The sequence below is a fragment of the Schistosoma mansoni genome, chromosome 1 (assembly GCF_000237925.1).
Source record: "Schistosoma mansoni strain Puerto Rico chromosome 1, complete genome".
Taxonomy (NCBI): domain Eukaryota; kingdom Metazoa; phylum Platyhelminthes; class Trematoda; order Strigeidida; family Schistosomatidae; genus Schistosoma; species Schistosoma mansoni.
The window spans coordinates 55529120-55554445 of NC_031495.1; the positions used below are offsets into that span (position 1 = coordinate 55529120).

Consider the following 25326-nt stretch of genomic DNA (forward strand, 5'->3'; position numbering starts at 1 on the left):
TGAATATCCTGATTTTGATATCGGCTAACGGTTGTTTTGAGTTCCATATGTTCTCCTCAACTTTAGGAATGTTGTCATTATTTTGCCAACTCTGGCCTTTATGTCTGCATCCAATTCCCCTTGCTCATCGGTGATGCTGCCCAGGTAGGTTAAGGTCTCCAAATCTTCCAGAGCTTCTCCACCAAGTGTGATTAGGTTGGTGTTCTCCGTGTTGTATTTGAGGATCTTGGTGTTTCTATTTTGTATGTTGAGGCCTACTGATTCAGAATCTGCGTGAACACTGGAGACTACATGCGTATTCGTCTATACTATGTGGTGCCAGTAGAATAATCTGATCAGTCAGCTAACCAGGCCTACCCTCCAACTGCTTATTACCATTGTATAAGCTAAGCATAGCGACGAACGATCAACTGAAGAATTCTTTGAGTTAATGCATTATGATGTGAAAATTGTCAAGTTCATAATGCAAAACATTGCAATTGATATATGTCGAAAGTGTTTAAAGGTCCCACTTATGCTAGATTGCTAGTGCTTCAGTAATCAGCTTCCACTAACCGAGAATCATATCACACATAAGTTTTGAGCTAAAAATTGCAATCAAATAGTTATATTAGTTGTGTATATATTATAAATCGATAGAACGGAACAAATCTTATGTGCTTCTCTTAACAGTCTGCGTCTCAGACTAGAAATAAATCATAGCTGTCGCAAGAAGTGCCGCACATGAATGAAATGGTATGATAACGATACACCAACTGCTATGCTCATACACCATGTTGAAGTAGTCACGCCAGCGTTTTTATTACCTACATCACTTAAACTTGCTTATTTAAACTTTCAAAACTTTGGTCGTTGTCGCGTAACTTCAGGTAGACGAAAGTCTAATTATATACTGATATACGGTAATGGACTTACACGTTAATACCTGGAGATCTGAATTGGAATTGTCTTAATTAGGCTTTTCTTCCACTTCGTTAACATGATAATATTGATAAACAATACTGGGTAGTCGACAATATATATTTATCAACGACCTTTTACAGAAGCCTATCTAATTACTTTATAAGCGTTTCTTTTAAATCTGAAATCCAAGCCATTGTTTTACTTCTACACCCAGAATCCAAAAATACAAAAATAAAACACTGTAAAACTACACATATACCGTTCTATCATTAAGAAAATCACATAAGATAATTAACAAATCTTAAGACGAATATACGATAAGGTCAAATTTTTAACAACCGGAAGGATTATGTATAATTGGAACTATAGATATATCCAATAATTTAATGTAAGTAATAAAAGCAAAGTTAGTGAAGTAGGTTATAACAGGAGTACACAAACAAATAGAAGTATGCTAATAAAAAAATGAATGTACAAGTTTTTGAGAACTTAGTATGTATTCATAAAAGTATCTTCTTTAAAATCGAACGACCAGTAGAACTCTTCGAAGCACCGGGAGTGTTCCATATACCGCTGCTTGTACGTGGTCGAATGGTATACTGATAATTACGGAATACATCACTAATATCAAAAGTTATCATTGATGCAGGTAGGAATTCGTTTTGCCATTTCAGTTTGTTTGAATAAACATCAGACATTGCCGCTATCATTTCAGGATTTCCTTAAATGAGATTAAAAATGATGACATAAGTTGACTATTTTTCCACTCTTTAATAAATTATTAATAGAAAATTTGTGTATTTCTAATTCTGTTTCAAAAATAAATGAAAGTTTGTTTTATGAATACGTAATATGTATCCTAGTTTAACACTTTCCCTATTTTGTCGTATATAAACACACACAATACTGCATGAAAGATTAATAAGGTTTTTTGGGATAAGTGAATTTCAGCGATGCACTGACGATAGAAGAAATATACGGAGCTGATCAGTATTAATCAGTTAGTTCTGCAGTGAATGCTTTAAAGGTTGTGAATAATTTATTTATTTATCACACTTGGAAATAATATTACATTTGCTGCCGACCGTTGCTGCTACCTTGACGTGGCGGTCGAGCTTGCCTACCATGATGAACCAATCGAGCTATATTGGCTGGAACAATCGTTCCTCAAGGTCCTACCATGCCAGATAGGTCGGTTGAAAGGCGGTAGGACTAAAAACAGCAAACCCAAGGTCCGAAGGCGAAGTCGTACTGCTGACTGTACAAAGGTGTGACGGCGGTAAGGTGTTTCCTTCAGACAACCAGCATGACAGCGATGCTGCCTTCCCACAAGAAGGGGTGGGGTTAGAAAAGGTCGACCCTAAAAATGCACACCTCGCCTTATCCCACGGATATCCGTACCCGGCGGTAAGATCCCAACAAGTACGGAGCTAACACGTCAAAAATCCCCCACAAAAAGGTCGTGCGTGACCGGCCTCAAGCAGTTGTCCCTTGAGCACTGCGGTCACGCACCTCACTGGACGCAGAAAAACTACACTTAGAAGACCCATTAGAATTGAACTGGGTGACGAGAAAGCCAAAAGTAAGTTCCAGGAACAACTGAGTTCACATCTAGACAGTTCTGAAAACAAGACTGACCCAGATGCTGCTCTGAAAGATATACGAACAGCTGCGGAAACAACAGTAACATCTATTAGTAATTTAACCGAAAGGGCTACAAAGAACCAATGGATTTCTTTTAAGCCTATTGCATTGATGGATTCTCGTGAACTCATCCCATCAGGCTCTGAACACGACGAAAAACGAAAGCGAATCAGATCTAGGTTAACAAAAGTCTACGGAACGATCGTGAGCAGTGATGGGGAACGAAAGCAAAAGAAATGGAAAAGGCAGTGGCTGTAGGCAACACCAGGTAACTCTTCAGACTAATAAAAGAAACCGGAATGAAGAAGTCAATTGTAAGCGAGACAATCTCGAGGAAAAGACGAGACTCTTATCTGCTCTCAGCCCAGACGTTTAGAAAGATGGGCGGAACGCTTTGGAGAACAGTTTAGCTGGCCTTTAGCTACTCTAAAGTTACCCACCATTCCCAAACAGTCTGAATGGAACATTGAAGTAGGTCCCCCGAACCTACCTGAAGTTCAAAAGACTATGACTAATCTGAAACGAGGAAGAGCAGCTGGTCCAGATGTCTTTAAATATGGTGGTCCGATTTTAGCGATTAGGTTGACTAATATTTTAGCTAAAATCTGGGAGTTGGACGTAATCCCATCTGACTGGCCACAATCACTGGTTGTCCCAATTTATAAGGAGTCAAAATCATCCTGTAATAACCATAGAGGGATTAGTTTGATTAATATAGCATCTAGAATACTAGCCTCAATAATGATCGGGCGCCTAACTAAGACTCGTGAACTGCAAACACAAGAAAATCAGGCTAGCTTCAGACTTAGTCGTGCCTGCATCGACCACATATTCACTATTCATCAGGTTCTGGAACACAGGCATGCCTATCAGCGTCGGACAATCATAGTTTTTCTTGACTTGAAAGCAGCATTTGACTCTGTAGACCGAGAGGTTCTGTGGCAGTATCTGTCTTTGAAAGGTGTACCTCAGAAGTAGATAAACTTTGTGAAAGCTCTTTACTCGAACACTACCAGTCGAGTGAGAGCTTATGGCGAACTGTCATATGATTTTACAACCTCAAGTAGTGTTCGACAAGGCTGTCCACTATCTCCATTTTTGTTTAACTCCATCATAGACCTATTGCTCGGAATAATGCTCTCGTCGACTGAATTTTCAGGAATTGATCTCCTAGTAGGAGGTCCACTTATCGACTTAGGATACGCAGATGACATAGTCCTGTTTGGTGAAGATGCTGACAAAATGCAGGGTCTTTTGGTAGCACTGAGTAATAACGCCAGGGTGTTTGGGATGCGTTTCTCCCCCTCTAAATGTAAATTGTTGCTCCAGGACTGGCCTGCGTTGACACCTGAACTAAGGATAGGGATTAAAGTAGTTGAACGCGTCGACAACTTCACTTATCTTGGAAGTCTGATAAACCCTTATGGGTTGGTGTCTGACGAAATCTCAGCACGGATTCAAAAAGCTCGTTTGGCTTTTGCCAACTTACGTCACCTATGGCGAAGACGAGATATCCGTCTATCAATTAACGGACGAGTATACTGTGAAGCAGTTCGCTCTGTTCTACTTTTTGGCTGCGAAACATGGCCATTAAGAGTAGAAGATACTCGCAAGTTACTAGTATTTGACCACAGATGCCTTGGAAATATTGCTTGCATCTACTGGGATCACCGGGTAAGTAATAGTGAGGTTGGACGTAGAGTTTTAGGAAATGATGGTAAATCAGTTGATGAGGTTGTGAATCTTCATCGACTAAGATGGTTGGGCCACGTGTTGTTGCGTATGCCTGAACACCGAATACCACGACGCTCAATGCTGACTAGTGTAGGGGACGGTTGGAAGAGAGTTAGGGGCGGTCAAACGAAAACGTGGCATCAGTGCTTGAAGTCACTAACTTCTAGTCTGAGACATGTTGGCAGATGCAGACTACTTGGTTGGGGTCCGCATGACTATCGAAACCAATGGTTGGAGACTCTAGGTGACATGGCTCAGGATCGATCACAATGGCGTAGGTGTATACACTCTTTATCTTCCCTTAAACCTTCAGATTAAAATTGCTTCATAACGTTTTTCCTTCCTATACTATATCCTTATATACAACCTTTCTTTTATATACTACCACCACTAAATTAACTACTTCTATGAATCCGGTGTTCACCTTGTTGTGCTAACGAGGTATGGCAACCTGAACCGATGCATATATGTGCCTGGTCCTACGTTGTAGCTGACTGACTGAGATATTAAAAGTTTATTTTTAAGTTTTATATGTTAGTGAAATGTGACAGCTTTTGTTGACACATAATCGTGCTACGTCCTATAACTCGTTAGGCTGGTGGGACCTATTAATTATTGAGGTGACTTTATCGGTCGTTCAAAAACCGTTTCATAGTAATTAAAACAAATTAATAAAAATCAGGGAAATGTAGGCTGATACCTTTACGACACCAACCGGGAACTTTCATATTTGGTTCATCGTCATCTGATTCTGAATCGGAATTCAACTGTGATATATCGAATGACTCACTGAAATCATGTGAAAAAATATTGGTTACGTAACAGTTAAAATCTATTTACATTGTGGTTTGAATTTAGACTGTAAAATTATAAAATAAACACAACCGGAAATTGAGTACACTGTAGTACGGGAGGTAAAGAGATAATTCCTAAGTGTAAGGACAACCAGGTTAATAAAATCATTGAAATAAACAAACCAGTCTACAAACTCGAGTCTTTTGATCGCCTTGACTAACAATGCAACCATTTCTGACCTGAGTTTCTGTCCCAAATGGAAGGCACTGCTTATGGACTGATCTGCATCAATACGTGGATGAACTACAGGCACTTAATTAGTTGAGCACACTAACTACTTGACTTATCTTAGAAGTCTTATCAGCATTCGTGGGTTGATATCTGGCAAAGTTTAGTTCCAGAAAGCTCAGCAAGCTTTTGCCAACTTTCGTTGCTTATTGAGTAGACGAGGTGCCTATCTACTAAGCAGAAGATAAGTATACTACGTAGAACTTTACTGTTTAAATTTATGGATGTGGAACGTGACCTTTAAAAAGAGAAGACATTCGTAAATTTTTAGCGTTCCGTTATAGGTGCTTTCGGAGCACTACCTATTTAATTTAAGACCATTGAATGAGCAATGTTGAAATCAGACATAGGGTGACAAACCAGTTGACGAGACAGTTATATGGTATGACTCAGAATCGACTGTAATGCGGTAAATCCATTCATTCGTTGTATTCCCTTAGAAATTGAGCCTCGAAATTTCCTAATTTCTTTTCTTTCAAAATCTAACCTCTTTTGCTACTATCGATACTACTCTAGGATTTTGTTTGGTAATTTCATCTCGTATGACAACCTGAACCAATGCATGTATATATATATATATATATATATATATATATATTATATATATATATATAGAGAGAGAGAGACTTACTTGACAACTGGGCTGCTTATTAGTGATACTTTTTGAGTTGTGATTACTTTCTCATGAGTTTGCAGTTTTGTTGGTTGGATTGTATTGAGTTTAGAAACTGGCTGGGGTTTTGGGCAGGTGTTCGGTTGAGTTTGCTTGATTATTGTAACAGGTTTATTTTGTACTTTTAACGTATTATGATCCATAGGATTTAAATTTACATGACACTTTTTCAGTACAGTAGTAGGCTGCAATGGTTTAGCACTTACGTTACTTGGTTGAACAGAAGTAACAGAAGTATTGCTTTCCTATAATCAAACCAGCAAAATCAACCAAAGAATTTTAGTGATAAACAATTAGAATGTTAGTTTTAATTTTGCCAACTAATCATGTACGACTTGTATCCCAGAATAAAAGTTGATAATATACTACTATTAGTGTAACAAGTCGTAAAGTATCAACCAGTCATGCGTTAGTACCGTTAACAATTAGCCAGTTGATGACACAAATATTCGAATAAACGAAATAGTCAAAATATACACCATCTTATGCTGTCAGACTGAATGTATATACAGGTAAGTCCTCGTAATATACGTATGTTTGGCATGTGTTAATAATCACAGATGGGCAACAAAAGAAATATGCTATGAGAAAACGAAATTGTGAACAGAGTGAAAGGAAGAAGTGCATGATTCTTAAGGAGAAAGAGAACAAAAGTCTAAGTTAACAGGAGTAATACATATTATGGAAAACAATGCAGTAAAAATACAACGGGAATTTTTCCACTTTAGGCGGTCCTGTTTGGTTTTTTATGAATATAGAACACAATAAAAGGAAAATTACTGACTTTTGTTCTAAGCTATGAATGGTAATATCCCAAGACGCCGAGTTACACCATCTCTCAGGCACGAACCAGGGGGTTGTAACGAGTGACAGATGCCAGCACAGCTTTTTTTCATACCACGGGATCATATCATAAGCTTAACACTTCGCTTTTTACAACTAGTCTCAGGATCGGCAAACAACCTACGATATGGAAGCTACACAGATGACATTCTTAAAATATGTTCGAACTACTGGAGCCGATGTTTCAGGATATCGAATTGTCATCACTGTCCCTAAACATAGCTGAACCTCTTGATTACTAACATAGCGTTGCAACTGGATTTCAACAATTCTTCGGAGACAACGATGACTGAATACAGAGAGTTGTTGGATATCAACTCGAAGGGGTCAGGTTTTATAAACCCAACAAAACTACTCTCACCAACACTTTACATCCAGACTAATGTCAAGATGCTGCAGTTGGGCATAAGCCGCCCAGGCCTTTACCATATGTAGGTTAGTCCCATCACTCAAGTTAACAACAATATTCACCACCTGCTTTTGTCAGCCTTTTAGGAGTCCGTTGCATCCAAAAGGTTCAAAGTACATCCCTTACACATGAACACTAATGGTTAACTGACTAAGTCAGACTTGCAGAGCTTGAGTATCGTCGCATATAAAAACGAGATCAGTGTTTTCAGGTAACTGTCCCATAACACCACTGCTTACTTTTATCAGAGCTATTTCAAAGATTTTAACGATGACACGGTTGAAAATGAATGGTGAGATTGGCAAACTTTGCCTAACCGAACTACTGAAATGAAACAGTGGGGAAAGGTGGTTATAATGCCTTATTCTCATATCAAGAAACAATGATTGTTGGGTTGAAATAAGTAGGAAGGGGTCCTACCATTTGGCGGGGTGTGAAGATATAATCAATACATCCACAACCAGAAAGAAAACCAGCCCGTCCCTCTCTAGTCAGTTCTTCCTTCAATGGATTTTGAACACTCTTAGAAGCATGACAGAAGTCAATAGTTTGAACGTATTTGGAAGTAGACTTATCACTGATAGCTGTTGTACAGGTAAGTTTTTCTGGAAAACGGAGACGATCATCAGTTTATTCCAGAACGTCGGAACATTCTTTGTTTGTCGAACCTTACCAAACAAACCTGGTTAGTTCTCTGACCAGAAGTTCCCCGCCTTCCTTAAAAAGACTTGACGATAAGTCGTCTGAGCTTAGTGATTTATAGTGTTTCGGGAGTTGAAGCTCCTTGCGGACTTTCGCTTTGTTAGTGAGCTCCAACCATCAGATTTATCGGTTCGTATGCATAATTTCCTAATGTAATAATCTACGTTTATGTATAACATAGCGGTTAGTCGTATATTAACATAACTTAAAATGTAAGGAGCCCGCGGAAACCGGTTACGGTGCTCTGTATGATCAGTTAGTAGAATGATGGGCAAAATGTTTCAAATACACTGTGAATTGAGTAATGTTATCATGAAAATGATGATTCTTATGAAAAAAGTAGTAATTTGGTAAGTTAGTCTTGTTATAAAACATAATATAGCACCAATATCAAGACATAAGAGTGAATGGTTACTGTCGATTTAAAAGTGTATGCACGAAATCCACCCAAACCAAGGTATGATTCTTATGCTTGACTTTGTGAGTGCTACTGATACCATCCGACTACTGAAACTGAAGTAGGTAGGACGTGTCTCAAACCAACAGCACAGTAAATTAAAATCGAACATCTTGACCGATAGGGAATCACTCTCCTCAAATTACGAAGTATCACACGTCTCGCCATTATCCAGTAACAAAAATAAATCCCACAACATCTACTTCCACTTGAATAGCGCTGATCACTCACAAATAACCGACTGAGATACGAACGTTTTATTTGAAAAGTGTATTTATCACTTAAATCTGTCTGTAATTTTCCTAGGGTTACTGCCGGTCCCGAGCCTGGTTAAAGGAAGGTTAAGCATGGGGTCAGAGACCCAATGCCGTAGAAAACAACCTTGCTAAAAAGCGTCAACTGGAATAAGAAATTTAAACTCCGTCCTCGGAGTCAAATAATGACGCCACTTGGTGAAAGCTAATAATTCTTCGAAAGTCACGATTCTGAGACCCCTCCCAACAACCAGACCGACAATTAATATACTTACATGGTATGTCCGGACAGCGTGGTAGACCGGGATGACTAATCAAACAGCTATAGGAACGAGGAGATACAACAGGGAGGTGATCGGAATAAGTTAAACCCATGGTTACATTCGGGAGAGATGCTGCTGCAGTCTGGTCGCGAAAATGTTACGCACACTAAGGGAGTTGGTCTGATGCTGTGCAAAAAAGCACGAAAAGCACTTACAAGATGGAAATATCATGAGTCCAGGGTCATCAAAGCGTCCTTCAGAACAAGGGAGGGAATCAATGTTATCCAGTGATAAGCACCCACCGATCATAAAAATCAGTCTCATGACAGGCTACAGTCGATCATGAAGAAGTGCCAAAAAAGGGATCAGACCATCCTCATCGGAGACCTAAACGACCAAGTTAGAATGGGTAACGCCAAATTTAGAGATATGATGAGGCGAAATGGACTAGTAGAAAGGGGACGAGACTGGTGAGAGATTTGCAAATTTATGTGCAGTCCACAAAGTTGTTATTGGTGGCACTATATCCCCTCACAAACACATACATAAGGTACTTGGGTCTCACCGGATCATACTGCAGAGATTCAGGTCGACCATATTTACATCACTAGAAAATTCAGAAGGTCAATGGAAGACGTAAGAACAGAGAGTGGAGCTGACATAACTTTAGATCACAACCTGGTTGTGGCCAAGATGAAACTGAAGCTAAAGAAACACTGGACAACTGGGAAAACAGCATTACAAAGGTTCAATACAGACTTCCTTCGATATACTGGCAAACTCAACGAATTCAAGATGGCTCTCAGCAACAGGTTACAACATCTATTTAAAGGAGAGCAGACTACTATGAGAGACAACTGAAAAGCGATCAACGTGTCAGGAGGTTCTGAACCGCAAGAAGCATCATCATATAGAATGAATCTCTATCGAAACACTAGACAGGGTTCAAGAAAGGAAAAACAAGAATACAGTAATTAATAACAGCCGAACAAGAACAGAGAAAATCAAGGCACAGATTGAATACACAGGTGCGAACAAGAGAGTGAAGAAGATCATTAGGACTGACAAGCAGAAATATCTGGAAGTGCTAGCAACGACAGCGAAAAACGTTGTATGTGAAGCAAATATGAGACAGCTATGTGATACAACGAAGAAACTAGCAGGAAAATATAGTAAACCAGAGCGACCAGTCAAGAACAAAGAAGGTAAGCCAATCACTGAGGTTCAAGAACAGAGAAACAGGTGGGTAGAACAATTTGAAGAACTCTTGAATAGCCCAAACACACTGAACTCGCTGAATAATGTAGCAGCACACACAGGCATCCCTATAGCGGTCTCCCCACCAACCATCAGGAAAATCAGCATGGCCATCAGATGAATGAAGAGTGGAAAAGCAGCAGGATCAGACAACATATCAGCCGAAGCACTGAAGTCAGACATAGAGGTCACTGAAAAGATACTCCACATACAATTCAGGAAGATTCGAGAGGAAGAACAGGTGTCGACAGACGGGAAAGACGGATACCTCATCAAGATACCGAAGAAAGGAGATTTGAGTAGTTGTGAGGACTATAAAGGCTTCACATTACTATCTGTAGCAGGAAAGGTCTCCAACAGTGTTGTTGAAGCGAATGGGAGATTTTGTGAACGCTCAACTTCGAGATAAACAAGCTGGATTCCGTAAGGATCGATCGTTCACAGACCAAGTCACAACGCCAAGGAACATTGTTGAAAAGTCAACTAGATGGAATCAAATTCCTTCACTATGAGAAAGCGTTTGTTAGTGTGGATATGAGAACCTATGGAACCCTATTCGGCACTATGGTGTACCTGAGAAGATGGTCAACATCATACGGAATTTATACGACGGACTACACTGCAAAGTCGTGCATGGACGACAGATCGCAGACGCAATACAAGTGAAGACTAGTGTCAAACAAGGCTGTTTACTCCCTCCGTTTCTCCTTGTTCTGGTGGTCGACTGGACTATGAAGACTCCCACACCTGATGGGAAGCACGGAATACGATGGACAGGTTGGATGCAACTAGACGATTCGGACTCCGCAGATGACCTAGCTCTTCTACTGCATACAGAGCAACAAGTTCAGGCGAAGAGAGCTAGTGTAGGAGCAGATTCTGAACCCTGATTCCAAACCAATAGTGAACATGGGCTCCAGTATCCTGAGGGAACAAACGGTGTATGAACCAATCGTTCGTCACCGGCTACCATGGGACTGCATCTCCTTACGATGCTCCACTGCCTTGTGGATCAGATCTTTAGTTCAAAGGCTCCGGGTGTGGTCCCCTAAGAAAACCACCTGCTTCAGTTTGGGCGCTTGGGTAGTATCACAGCCCTGACACAAATCAAAGGAGATTTATGCGGCACATATGTATCCGGTGCCCCTTTTTACCAATATTTATGTGTTTAAATAAACAAAACTCACTTTCACTTGAAGATGATTGCCCTGCAGCATCTGTTGATATCGTTGTTGGACAGCAAGAAAGCGTTCTTCATTCGCCTTTTTACGAGCTTCCATTTTTTGCTTTTGAGCGTCCTGGAAAGCTCGCAGGCGTTCTTCTCTCTTCTCCATTTGTTCGATAAAAACTTGCCTTTTGGCTTCCATACGCTGCTCTTTATCAGATAAAACGGAACCAGATCGATTCTTGTGCTTATTAGAGCAGCCATTTAAAGATGTATTAACGGATACTTTTTCGTTGATGGAATTTAACTTTGAACCTACATACGAGTAACAAAAGTAACAATATATAATAACCCCGAAAAAACTATGTGAAATCAATTTGATGTGTGGTATAACCATGTATTTCTGGACAATAGTAAAGAAATGAAAGAGCATACTAACTAACATATACATCTTTGAGGCATGAAAACCTGGGGTGGAACCACTAACGGATTGTAATGCTGTGCAAACAACTCGAGGACAGTGAACAAAAACTGAGACTACTGAACAACAAAACAGCGATGTTGTTTCTTATCCATCATGTTACTTTTGTTCTGGTTTTAGTGCATCCTTTATATGGTATGGAAACCATCGCAAGATTTCGTTGTTTGAGACTGCTATGAAACTGTTAGTAGTTCGTGTGTGCTTATCAGATAAATAAAAATAAAATGTAAGAGCGTGTCCTATGTGAGAAGTCTACATTGGGAGACTGCATATAGTTTTCAGAAATAGATTATATTAATAAACAAGGGGCAGCTTGTTGGTTCTATACTGAAGACGATTTGTTATTGGTACTAACTGAAAAAGCTGAGATAACCAGTTTATGGCATGACTACATGGAATAAAAATTTATAGTTGACGAAGAAGCAATTCTGATTCAAACTTTTCAAATATGTTTGTAAACTTTATTAGGAAGGAGCGAAATATATAACTCTGAAGTTTGGTTGTATTTGTTAATTAGAGCAGACAATCTATTGAAACTGTGAATCACATACCTACATTAAATTACTGACTACTTAATGTTAACTACGCCACCACCAGCCATTATGTAGCCACCTAGATACACGAACTTCTCAACTACTTCAATCTGCTCACCATCTAAGGTGAGTACAGGATGAGAATCCTGCCAGTCTTGTAGGAGTACTTTACACTTGGAGGGTGCAAAGCACAAGCCGTACCTGCGGACACTGATTGCCAACTGATTAAGTGCGGATTGCATGCCTTGGGCATTCTCGCACAATAAGACAATATCATCCGCATACTCGAGGTCGAGAAGTCGTTCTCCAAGCAACATATCCACACCGCCATTACTTACATCCATTAGAGCTGTTTCCAGGATGTCATCGATGGCAAAGTTGAAGAGGAATGGTGAGATCGGGCAACCCTGCCTAACCCGCTGCTTGAATGGAACAAGGGAGAAAGGTGGTTGTATGCCCTCACTCTGCCTGAGGTGTTCGTATACAGGGCCTTTAAGATGTTAATGAACTTCTCAGGCACACCCTTCTTCAATAGACAATCCCAGAGAACAGTCCTGTCCAACGAATCGAAGGCAGCCCTGATATCAAGAAACACTACGATTGTTGGCCTGCGATAAGCATGACAGTGTTCTAACATTTGGCGGAGGGTGAAGATGTGATCAATGCATCCTCGACCAGAACGAAAACCAGCCTGCTCCTCGCGAGTCAATCGTTCTCGGGTTTTAAACAACCTACGAAGAATGACAGAAGCCAATAGTTTGGACGCAATCGGAGGTAGACTTATCCCCCGATAGTTGTTACAGGAACAACGTGAACCTTTTTTAAAGATAGGGACGACTATTGACTCATTCCATGATGTTGGAACACTTTCTTGCTCCCAAACCTTTGCAAACAACACAGTCAGTTCCTTAGCCAGAAAGTCACCACCATCTTTAAAAAGAGCCGGAGGTAAGTCATCTGGGCCCGGTGATTTGTAGCGCTTCAGGAGTTGGAGTTCCTTGCGGACTTCCGCCTTGTTTGGTGGATCAGTCGTCACCGGCCATGGGGGGCAGGACAAACTGGTTGATGTTGCCGGAGCAGCAGGCCAGTTGAACTGCCCTTCGAAAAATTCTGCCCATCGTCCAAGACGTCGAGAGATGTTAGTGATTGGCATCCCGTCATCCTCGTAGATTGTTTCACTCACACCAGACTTCTTGCTGCCAGTGGCTCGGATGAGTTGGAAGAGCTTCCGGCAGTTACCAGATGCAGCTGCTGCTTCCATCTCATTAGCACGCTCCGACCACCAGGCTTCTCGGTCCTTACGCAAGCTTTGCCCGATTTCATTACGTAACAGCCTTCGTTTGTGGTCAAACTCACGGTCACCCGGAGTAGACCGACGGGCTTCGATCAGTTGTAAGGAGCCAGAAGAAACCTAGTGCTTGTAAGCGGGACGTTTCGCGAAGCCGCAAGCGGCTTTACTTGCCATTTTCATGGCGTCGTGAAGATGCAACCAACGCTCATCTATACTTTTCGGTGGGATGGTAGCTAGCCTAGAGGCTAGCTCCGCTCGATACTTACTTGCAACAGAAGTTGCAGTCAGTTTACTAACATCGATCCGTTGGTGGTGGTCAATCCTTCGGCCACTGAAAAGTAAGGTGAGATTGGCGCAGACCAGGGCATGATCAGACTCCAGATAGGTACTCCAAAAGGAGCGGCAGTCTTGTACATAACCACGCCAGCGGTAGCTGATCGTGATGTGATCAATCTGAGTCCAGGCTTGGGATGCAGAGGGAGGACGCCAGGTGGCATACCGGCGATGACTGTGCCGGAAGTTAGTGCTAGCCAGAAACAGGTTGTGGTCTGTGCACAGTTGCAGCAAACGGTCCCCGTTATCTGTCCTGTGACCAACAAGTCCCCATCGGCCACCTAAACGACTCTTTTCTGTGCCTAGACGCCCGACCTGAGCATTCAAGTCTCCGGCTAATACTACAATATCTGTCGAACGCGCTTTCTGGAGAAGAACAGTTAACTGATGGTAAAACTCATCCTTGATTGCATCCGGGCTGCAATCTGTCGGGGCATAGGCGAAGATGACGAAAAGACATCGTTTCTCACGCCGGTTTCTTCTCACTTTGATGGAACTTTCTAATCTAGCAGCACATAACCGACTGTTAATGGGGATCCAATCGATTAGTGCTGCCTCAGCCCTAGCGCTTAGTGCAACACCAACGCCTGCAAGACTGGACGAAGATGCCACAGAGTCCCCGGATAAGCGCACGTGAAACAAGCTTTTCGAAGCGACAGATTGAGAACGAATTTGTAGTACTTCACTAGAGTCTTGAATACGGGTCTCGGATAGACAGCAAACATCAACATTAAGACTTTCTAAAGACATAGCCAGCCCCATCTGTTGTCCGATCTGCATTAGTGTGCGAACGTTGAAGGAAGACAGCTTGAACGGCGTACGTGGTTTCAGAAAGACTGCTTCAGTATTCGTAATTGATGGAAGCATTCACTTTCAACCAGACAGTGACTAGAGATCGTTTAGATAGGACAGAGTTTCCACCATGGGCGAGCTACTGCATAAGTTGGAAAGGAAGGATACACAATTTGGGAATAAAGGGAGTGAAAAAGCGACGTAGTAAATAATAATAATAATAATAATAATAATAATAATGGTAATAATAATAATAATGTAAATTGTCTTTCTTCTATTAGGAACGAGAGCAGTGTAGTTAGTGTAGTGCTTCATTTCATGTCATTTGTGTGTGGGCTGTGATACTGCCCGGGTGCCTAAACCGAAGCAGGTGGTTTTCTTAGGGGGCCACACCCAGAGCCTTTGACCTAAAGGTCTGATCCACAAGACAGTGGAGCATCGTGAGAAGATGCAGTCCCATGGTAGCCGGTGATTAACAACAGGTTCATTCGCCATTCGTTCCATCAGGATACTGGAGCCCATGTTCACCGTTGGTTTGGAATCAGGGTTTTCCAACTCCCCTAGGTGGACCCTCCGTGTCCACCAACCCGGTTAAAGTGCCGGACATTCGCTTTTCGTCCTCTCACTTTCGTAAACAACACCCCCACCACGAGAAGGCAGTGAGTAGGACTTCCCTGGCAGAGGCTATATATTCGCGTGGCCATGTGAGAGCATTTCGAGAGGGAGAGTGGACTCTCCCCACTCTCGGCCGTACCAGGGCATTTGGGGGCTACTAGTTTATGTATAATGGTTCCTAGTAGTTTTTTTTTAATGATTTGAATTGTGGTTAAGATTGGAAACCAGTATGACTTTCGTCCAATTTGAAACCTGTCAACTGGATGTCAACGATAAAATTTCAACCCCGACTTTTATTATTTTTGCATAATATTTTTACAGCATTCATCATACTATTTTATGTGCCGTATATGAACCTTGTCAGGATTGATTTGATAAACAATGAACTTAACTCTGTAGGCTAAGGTATCTATAAATGTTTTAACACAACTGATGCCATTTATATAAAACATACGAGGTTTTTACATAGAATAAAAGGTCAAAGTATGCGATAGAAAATTTGAAAGGCTTACCTGTTCTTGGTTTTGATGCCTGAATGGGGTGATTTAGAGAATTGAGTCTCGAAACACCGCCCAATCTTTCGGTAGATGAAAACAAACGCGATTTGCCACAAGTACTAGCAGTCTTGTTTTCAAGAGAAGTAATTCTCTTATCAGTTGCGGGAACTGGAAGTCTTGGAATGTGTTTCGTTTGAGTTTCAGTTGAAAATATGGAAGGACATGGTAATTTCTGTATGTTTGATAAGTCACCAAACGGTGATTTGGTTACAAATGTATTATTAATGCTATTTACATTACTTTGTGGAGGGGCACTTGATGAATCGGAAAGAGAAGTAGCTGACTCGAGGCTAGGAGACTTTGTGGTATTAGTGGAGGATGATGCTGTAGTTGCAGGAGCATGACCTAAAGGCATAGTCAAATTTAGTAACTGTTCATCTTTCGGCGGCGCCTCATCTTCGACATTATGTTTTGACTCTGTAGTCAACCCTATCTGAAAGATAAAAATACTACATAATAGTAACAGCAAGATGTGAAGCCATCACTAAATGTAGCTACAAGACATATTATAACTTAGGTTTACGCAGTTTCAAATTTACTAACGCCTAGATAGGAATCAGACTAAACACAAAACCATCAAAATCAATTTCAACTACATAGTTTATTATCGTATGTGAAACAATGTCAGAGTCTAATTTTCTGGATCATTGGGTAACGAGTTCAAACCCAGTACAAAAACTTCAATTCTGAGTGAAACTTAATGACGTACATAGCTGTGTGCTGAACTGCGAATCATGTATTGTATGTAGGATCTACAATGGTATTAACTACTGATTAAGTGGCTGAGGTTAAAGAACGATTCAGAATCGGTTGCAGTGGTGCAGACACCTATCTTCCCCCAAAACCTGAGATTTATACCCTAATCCCTTTTAAACAAATGTTCCCTATGTTTAATCCTTATTACCACCATTGATCTTGTTATTTTAATTGCTTTTTCATTCAACTTACTGATTTCATCTTGATGTTGCAACTTGAGGAGACCCACATTTATACCAGGTTCTAAAACGATTATGAATAAATATTCGACAGAAGGGATGATGGAAACTAAGTACATTGAACTTCAGTACACCAGCAATAAAATTCCAGGAAACCTTTCCGCACATAATCACTAATCGCGATTTCTAAGCGATAGAATGCATGTATTTTTTCAAGTGATATTTATGACCAATATACCATAGTTGTAAGCTCTTTTTACCTTTTGATTACCGTGGAACTGTATGGTATATCAAGCACTCACAATGGAAAAAAGTTTGTGAATCGTAAGGTTACATGTGTGCAACCAAGGGACTTGGTGGAAGATCTGAAACCTGGACACAAGTCACATGAATTTTGAATGAATTACACCTACTATTTTGACCCTGTGTAAAATCATCTTAATATTAGTAGAAGGTTTAAGAGGCTGGCAACAAGACACTAGGATAATTGTGACTTCAAAAAATTATACAACAGATTTTTACATCATTATATAACTAACAGGACTACAAGACAATGAATGGTGGCATCGTAATAAAAAATGTAGTAGAGCATGAAAGGCAAACAATCTGAAAACCAAGTATGAAAACAAACAAGAGAAAAACTTCTACCTTATTAAAACTGGTACGTTTAACGAGTGGTTGGTAATCTGACGTATCCATCGATAGTTTTCGTTTTTTCTCTGACAACTTTTGAGCAGACATTTGTATGTCCCCAGTTCTGGAGATATTAAGTTCCCTCTCATTAATTTGATCACACTTTCTTTCCTAATAAAGTATGAAATATAAATCTAAATAGAAAAATCTGTATTGTAAGATGATGTTTAAATGTATAGAGAGAAGTGCACTTCTTGCGTGACAGCTAATGATAGCAATTGATTTAATAAAGCAGACTAGGCAGTTGAGAATCAAGAGCTTCAACCACTAAACTACCACGTCAGCAATGCTGGTCAGTAATATGAGCCTCAGTATGAGGATAACTGAGACCTGCTGGTTGAAAATGAAATACCAAAATCAACTAACCAAAATTAGGATGTCATCAAAATTTCACATTAAATTACGCTTACCTCAATATTGCTAGTCCGCTTGCTTTGTGGTTCAGAGTTGGAAATATTAGTTGAAATCAGACATTCTTTATCTGTAGGACAGAAAGTTGTTTGAAGGATGCTTGAATCTAAAAGCTGGGGCTTATGGCTCTTTAGGTCGCACATATTACCACTCGGCTGAAAGATCTGGGGAGCAAAGCAAAAAAAGCTGTGCTTAAAAAACCAGTGATTAGGAGAATAAGTCAATGTAAATGCCTTCATGACCATTACCTATTGCACTGTCTGTATTAATAAATTACAGCGATGTTAACGCATCAGATTTCCCGGAATTATTAAACGTTATAGAATAGTTTGTTTACAGGAACCAATTAACCAGAACACTGAGGCAAAACCAAAAACAGTTTGTACTTGCACACTTTTCGGAATCTTGTAACAGGAGTTTCGATGTAAATACAAAAATCTATACCCTATTGTTTAAACTTTGGTCAATTACCATGAAATCTGAAAGTCTACAGTCAACCTTAACGTGAGAACTCTATGACCCAGGAAACTGAGTAAGTGGTGCTCAAATTTTATGATGTAAGACGTCAAACGATGACGTCAACTACAGTCAGTCAGTTACAACGTAGAACTTGTACGTACGTACATCAGTTCGAGTTGCCATACCACATTAGCACAGAGATGAATTTGTCAATTCAAATCCCATATTGGTAGAAGTAGTAAGAGTATAAGTATTATGTGAAAGATAAGGGATTGAAGATGTTATTGAAGGAGTATAATACGGTGAAATAAATTTGGAAAGAGAAAAAGGATACGGACATGAAGAATTCAGAAGATTAGAATCTAGTAGAACACAAAGAGTGTATGCACCTGCGCCATTGCAAACGATTTTGAGCCATGTCATTCAAGGTCTCTAACCATCGGTTGCTATCATCTCGCGAATCCCAACCAGGTAGTCTACACCTACCAACACGGCCCAGTCCACTTGTTAGCGACTTCATGGATTTATGCCATGTTTTGGTCTGGCCGCTCCTAGCTTTCTTCCAACCTACTCGTACACCACAAAGCATTGCACGTCGGGGCAGTCGGTGGTTGGGCATACGTAACACATGTCCCAGCCATCTCAACTGATGAAGTTTCACCACTTCATCAATCGATTTTCCATCCTCACCTAGTACCCGTTTCCTAACATTTGCATTACTTACCCGGTGGTCCCAGGATATACGAGCAATGAGTCGAAGACACCTATGATCGAATACTAGTAGCCTACGAATGTCCTCTACTCTTATCGGCCATGTTTCACTGCCATAAAGTAGGACGGAACGAACTGCTGCACAGTAAACCCGTCCTTTTGTTGCTAGACGGATATCTCGCCTACGCCATAAATAGCGCAAGTTGGCGAAAGCTAGACGAGCCTTCTGTATACGTGCTGAGATTTCGTCACACACCAGACCACAAGGGCTGATGAGACTCCCAAGATAAGTGAAGCTGTCAACACGCTCAACTACTTCACTCCCTATCATTAGTTCAGGTGTCGATTCAACCCAATCCTGAAGTAACATTTTGCACTTCGAGGGAGAGAATCGCATCCCGAACATGCCTGCATTGTTGCTTATAGTGGTCAGAAGACTCTGCATTTTGTCAGCGTCTTCACCGAATAAAACTATGTCGTCGGCGTATCCTAAGTCAACAAATGAATCTCCCGGTAAAAGTTCAACTCCTGGAGATTGAGATGATGAAAGTGATATCTCTAAAAGCATGTCAACGACAAAGTTAAACAGGAATGGGGAGAGTGGACAGCCCTGACGAACACCACTTGAGGTAACCAATTCTGATGACAGTTCGCCATAGGCTCTAACTCGACCAGTTGTGTTCGAGTAGAGGGCCTTTATGAGGTTAATGTACTTCTTTGGTACTCCTTTCACTGACAAACACTGCCATAGAACCTCACGATCAACGGAGTCAAATGCTGCCTTAAGGTCAAGAAATACTACTATTGTGGGACGTCTGAATGTATGTCTATTTTCTAGGACCTGACGTAGAGTGAATATCTGGTCTATGCAACCACGTCCAGGTCGAAAACCAGCCTGGTTTTCTCTAGTCTGCTCTTCACGAGCTTTGGTTAGGCGCCTAAATATTATTGAAGCTAATATTTTAGACACTATATTAGTCAAACTGATTCCTGTGATTGTCACAGGAGGACTTTTGTCTTTTCTTATAGACTGGCACAATCAGTGATTGGGACCAGTCAGATGGAATTACGTCCAGATCCCAGATTCTACCTAAGACCTCAGTCAATCTCGTTGCTAGTACTGGACCACCATCCTTAAAAATCTCAGGGGTAAACCTGTCAGGGCCTGCGGCTCTCCCTCGCTTCAGATTTCCTATAGCTTTTTCAACCTCGTAGAGAGTTGGAGGACTTACCTCAATTTGCCATTCAGGACGACTGGGGATCGTGGGTAACTGGAGTGTGGCTGAAGGCCAGTTGAACTGATCCCTAAAGTGTTCTGCCCATCGATCCAATCTCCTGGATTGAGAATGAATGATATGCCCATCTTTGTCTGAGATAGTTTCGCTAATAGTTGGGTTCCTAATGCCGGTTTCTTTAATAAGTCTGAATAGCTGTCTGCTGTTACCTATTGCCGCTGCCTTTTCCATCTCTCTTGCTTTCGCTACCCACCACTGTTCACGATCATTGCGTAGGCTTCTTATTAGACTGCGCTTAAGCTGACTGTGCTCTTCGTTATGTTCAGAGCCAGGTGGGATGAGTTTTCGAGCATCTATCAGTGTGGTAGATGCTGCCGAGAACCATTGTTTCTCCCTGACCTTATGACTTACCTTACTATCGGATATCACTGCTGTTTCCACAGCTTTACGGATGTCATCCTACGCTGCTTCGGGGTGGGCACAACTTGCATGTCTGTCTAACTGTTTTTTCAGTTGTTCCTGAAATATATTCTTAGCTTGCTTATCATTAAGTAGAACCCTTAGAGGCTTCCCTGCAGTGTCTTTCCTGCGTCCAGTAAGACGCAGACAGATACGTGCTCGCACTAGAGCATGATCTGAGTCTAAACATGTGCTCCAGAATGAGCGACAGTCTTCTATCGAGCCCCTCCATCGGTAGCTGATAGCGATGTGATCTAATTGGGTCCAACGTTGGGACGAATTCGGGGGTCGCCACGTCAAAAGATGTTTTTCCTTATGCTTAAAGTTAGTCTTTGCAAGAAATAGGCGGTTATCTGAGCACAGCTGCAACAGACGGTCGCCATCATCTGTCCTTTGAGCCACGACACCATAAGATCCACCCAGGTATCTTTCCCTTTCGCCTAGTTTACCTACTTGAGCATTAAAGTCACCAGCCACTATTACTACATCAGAACGCCTAGCTTTTCGGAGAAGGTCAGAAAGTTTCCTGTAAAACTCATCTTTTATATCGTCTGAGCTGCAGTCAGTGGGAGAGCGGGCAAAGACGACGAAGAGGCAACGACGAGTTTCCCTATCTTTCCGAGTCCTTACTGATCCGTTTAGTCGGACAGCGCATAGACGACTGTCTACTGGGATCCAGTCTAAAAGAGCTAGTTCTGTCCTAGGACTTAAAGCTATACCTACTCCAGCGAGGCCACGGGAAGCAGCATCAGGGCTTCCAGATACACGAAGCGTGTATCGAGATGGTTCTTTATTTTGATTAGGTGAGGTCAAATGAATGACACTACTCGGATCTTGAATGCGCGTTTCGGAGACGCAGCACACATCGGTGGTGTAAGATTCTAGAGTCCTAGCTAAGGAAGCCTGTTGTCCTATTTGGCACAATGTTCGGACATTAAAAGTTCCTATATGTAGTTTAGAGCGTGGTTTCAGGAGACCAGGAATAACGTTCCGTGTACTTGAATCGTTTGCCCTAGCGGTGCGAGGTGATAAAAGGACGTGGGAAGGGTTAGTCGTGGAGATAAGAGTTATTAGGAGTAGGAAGGAATTGAAAGTGACCAACTTGGTCTCGTATGCTGTTACGGGTATGAGGGCTAATATCACTTCCCGGCCGCCCACACCGTGGAAGGGTATTTCTTGAGGGACCTAAAAAAGAAGTCGGATTAGTGTTGGTCTTAACGACCTGGGAGCGTGACCGCAGTGCTCAAGGGACAACTGCTTGAGGCCGGTCACGCACGGCCTTTTTGTGGGGGATTTTTGACGTGTTAGCTCCGTTCTTCAAAGGACCTTACCGCCGGAGACGGAAATCCGTGGGATAAGGCGAGGTGTGCATTCTTAGGGTCGACCATTTCTAACCCCACCCCTCCTTGTGGGAAGGTAGCATCGCTGTCATGCTGGTTGTCTGAAGGAAACACCTTACTGCCGTCACACCTCTGTACAGTCGGCAGTACGACTTCGCCTTCGGACCTTGGGATTGCTGCTTTTAGTCGTACCGCTCTTCAACCGACCTGTCTGGCATGGTAGGACCTCGAGGAACGATTGTTCCAGCCAGCATAGCTCGATTGCTTCATCACGATAGGCAAGCCCAACCACCACGTCAGGGTAGCAGCAACGGTCGGACGTCAACTACAATAAGGATTGTGATATTCTCATCTGGACCTCAGGTTATTTATTCACACATTAAGGATTTTGAGATATGCTCTGGGAGTATTAACAAAACAATGTTAAGATGCATAAATCCTTGGATATATCTGGTTATATATTTAAACAAGTGGAGGTGGGTATTCCAATCAGACATTAGAAACCGTCCAATGATACGAACTCGCAACCATTTATAGGGCAGTTTGATACAAAATCACCAATAAGTAGAAGGCATTAGGTCTTTATTTCCCACACGGAACTTTCCTGAACATAACGATGAGGACTGTCCGTTACAACTAAAGTAGGAACTGCGGCTAGGTTTAGAGGCTCCAAGGTTGGCAGATGACTGACTTCTCGTCAGAACCAATGTAGGGAAAAACAACTTAAGATGGATGAATTGCGCGATTACCTCAGTTTGCAAAGTTCACTAATCCAGACACTTATCTACGTGAGACCATGCATATATATATATATATATCGGTCCGAATTGCCATACCTCACTAGTACAAGATGAGCACTTAATCTGCTGAAGCAGATTCCATGAAAGATACATATACATAAATATAGTGACTGAACATTATTTAAGGGGAATTATTTAAGGGGAAGCAACGAGTGTATACACCTGTGCCATTGTAATAGATTCTGAGCCATGTCACCCAATCTCAAACCACTGATTACGATAGTCACGCAGACCCGAACCAGGTATTCTACATCTGCCAAAATGCCGCGGACGAGAAGTTAGTGATTTTATGGACTGATACTACATTTTAGTTTGGCCGCCCCTAACTGTTTTCCATCCGTCTCCAACACTAGTGAGCACTGCACGCCATGGTACTCGGTGGTTGAGCATGCGTAATACATGGCCTACTCGTCTCAGTCGATGAAGATTTACAACCTCACTGACTGATTTACTATCACTCCCTAACACGCTGAGTCTAACTTCACAATTACTTAAAATTCACTAAATGACATGTTCTAATTAGTACTTGAAAGTCTAACTTACATTTTGAGGTTCCGTTTGTTTCGGACTGTCTTTCGCACTACGCAACTGCTTACTTAACTTTCTGGAGTTCTTTAACAACTTAGCCGGCGATTTATGCGAGTCCACTACCTGGTTTAATTTCGAACGGTTTAGAGGACTGTGTTCACATCTTGCGGAGTGAATGCTCGTTTTCACTTTTCGCTTTTGACCAACCACTGGCTTTAACAGGAGGTCTTCAGTTTTTTCAATCCTTTAGAAATAGTTAATTAATTATGAAGAACTTACTGTTTCTCAAGGTCTTCACTCAAAACACCGTCATCCACACTGGTTTCAATGCCTCCCAAAGCAGCAGTAATTTCTTTGAATGTCGCTTGGATGTTTTGTTTTGCATCATTTATGATATTCTTGAGAATATCTTCAGTCAGAAGGAACTGTTGGTACAGCTCCATTGACGGAATTCATGCGGCGCGGCGATTCCAAGTACTTTACAATCACAAGTTGTTCAAACACATTCTAATTCAATCCTCAGCTTACAGTCACAGCAATAAAAAATCAAGTGCCTTATAAATATTTCTTACAATTTATAGGAATTTCAAGATCCAGTCTGCCTTTCAGAAAACAGTAATAGTTAACTGCCCACAACAGATGTAATTAGCTGGTTAGCATTCCACATTGATACTGATAACTTTTGTTTCAATACATCCACCTCTAGCTCTACATGCCCAGTCAACTATTGTTGTCACATCATTTCGGTATGAAAAAGTAATTTCTGCAGTTCCGCTCACGTGCCACTTGCCGTCAAATGAAATGTGCTATCGCGTACATAGTGGAATCGATATATCTAGGCTTAATGCAGAAATTTACTATCTGGCTGACTTCTGCGCATTTGAACGGTTTTAGATCATAGCTTTTGGCAAATGCTATCAGTCTATTCTAGGGTTCATGCTATATCCGAAATATTGTTACGTCAGCTTTACTTTTGTCTTTCACTTCAGCCAAACATCGTATTGAATTATTACTCCTTGACATTCACTAAGCATCCAATTTTATTTGTAATGCGATTTAATGTTTATATAATTTATAAACTGATCAAATTTACACTAAACTATAACTTCAATATGTTTGTACTTGTGTGAGAGCGGCCCCCAGTGACCTCAAGGTAGCTCTAGGAAGCCCTGAATGAACCGAATGCATTCTGTTTTAAATCACCTTTTGAAAAAAAAACACTCCAGAACTTCGGTGTGTAGCTTCTCCATTTGACAAATGCTAAAACCACCGCATGGGGATTAGATGACTGTACTGTTTCATAATTGTCAGTAAGTTACACATGAGTAAACGAATGATAACATTGAGTTATCTATTGTAGAGCTTTCAGTCATGTTAGTACTTAGACCTTATCGATTCCCTGTACGTCGTTCGTTCGTTCGAAACTGTAATAAGCTGTTGGAAGAAGTTCAAAGATCTGTTGTAGACCATCAGCGTTGATGATCTATGTTGAATGAATGGATGCCTACACGACTTAGACGGGAATGGTGTGACGAACCAGCTAACTTCGAAGTTACACCTCACAGTCAGCATCTAACGTGGATTACCCCTTCGACGTATTGAAATAATGTGGCTGCTTTGAAGACTGTATAACACAAAGGGCGTGATTACGTAAATATATTAGTAAGAATGAGTACAGAGATGTTAGTGAGACCACCACCGCATGGGCCAGTTCATGGCGTATGATTAACTGATGCGCTATTGTTGTCCTTGACTTTCACAAGGTT

At 41.2% G+C, this 25326-nt stretch overlaps 1 protein-coding gene across 1 annotated transcript; it reads right to left on the bottom strand.

Moving 5' to 3' along the window:
• Positions 1-1403: 1403 nt before the first annotated feature.
• Positions 1404-24015, bottom strand: Smp_072560 (hypothetical protein; the record flags this gene model as incomplete). Its single annotated transcript, XM_018794923.1, has 9 exons — positions 23840-24015; positions 23576-23804; positions 18028-18192; positions 17573-17728; positions 15945-16422; positions 11410-11702; positions 5996-6282; positions 4982-5070; positions 1404-1624 (listed from the first exon to the last, which is right to left on the bottom strand). Exons 1-9 carry the CDS (start codon positions 24001-24003, stop codon positions 1404-1406), a joined length of 2082 nt encoding a protein of 693 aa, XP_018649287.1. The 5' UTR covers positions 24004-24015.
• Between the last annotated feature and the right edge of the window lie 1311 nt (positions 24016-25326).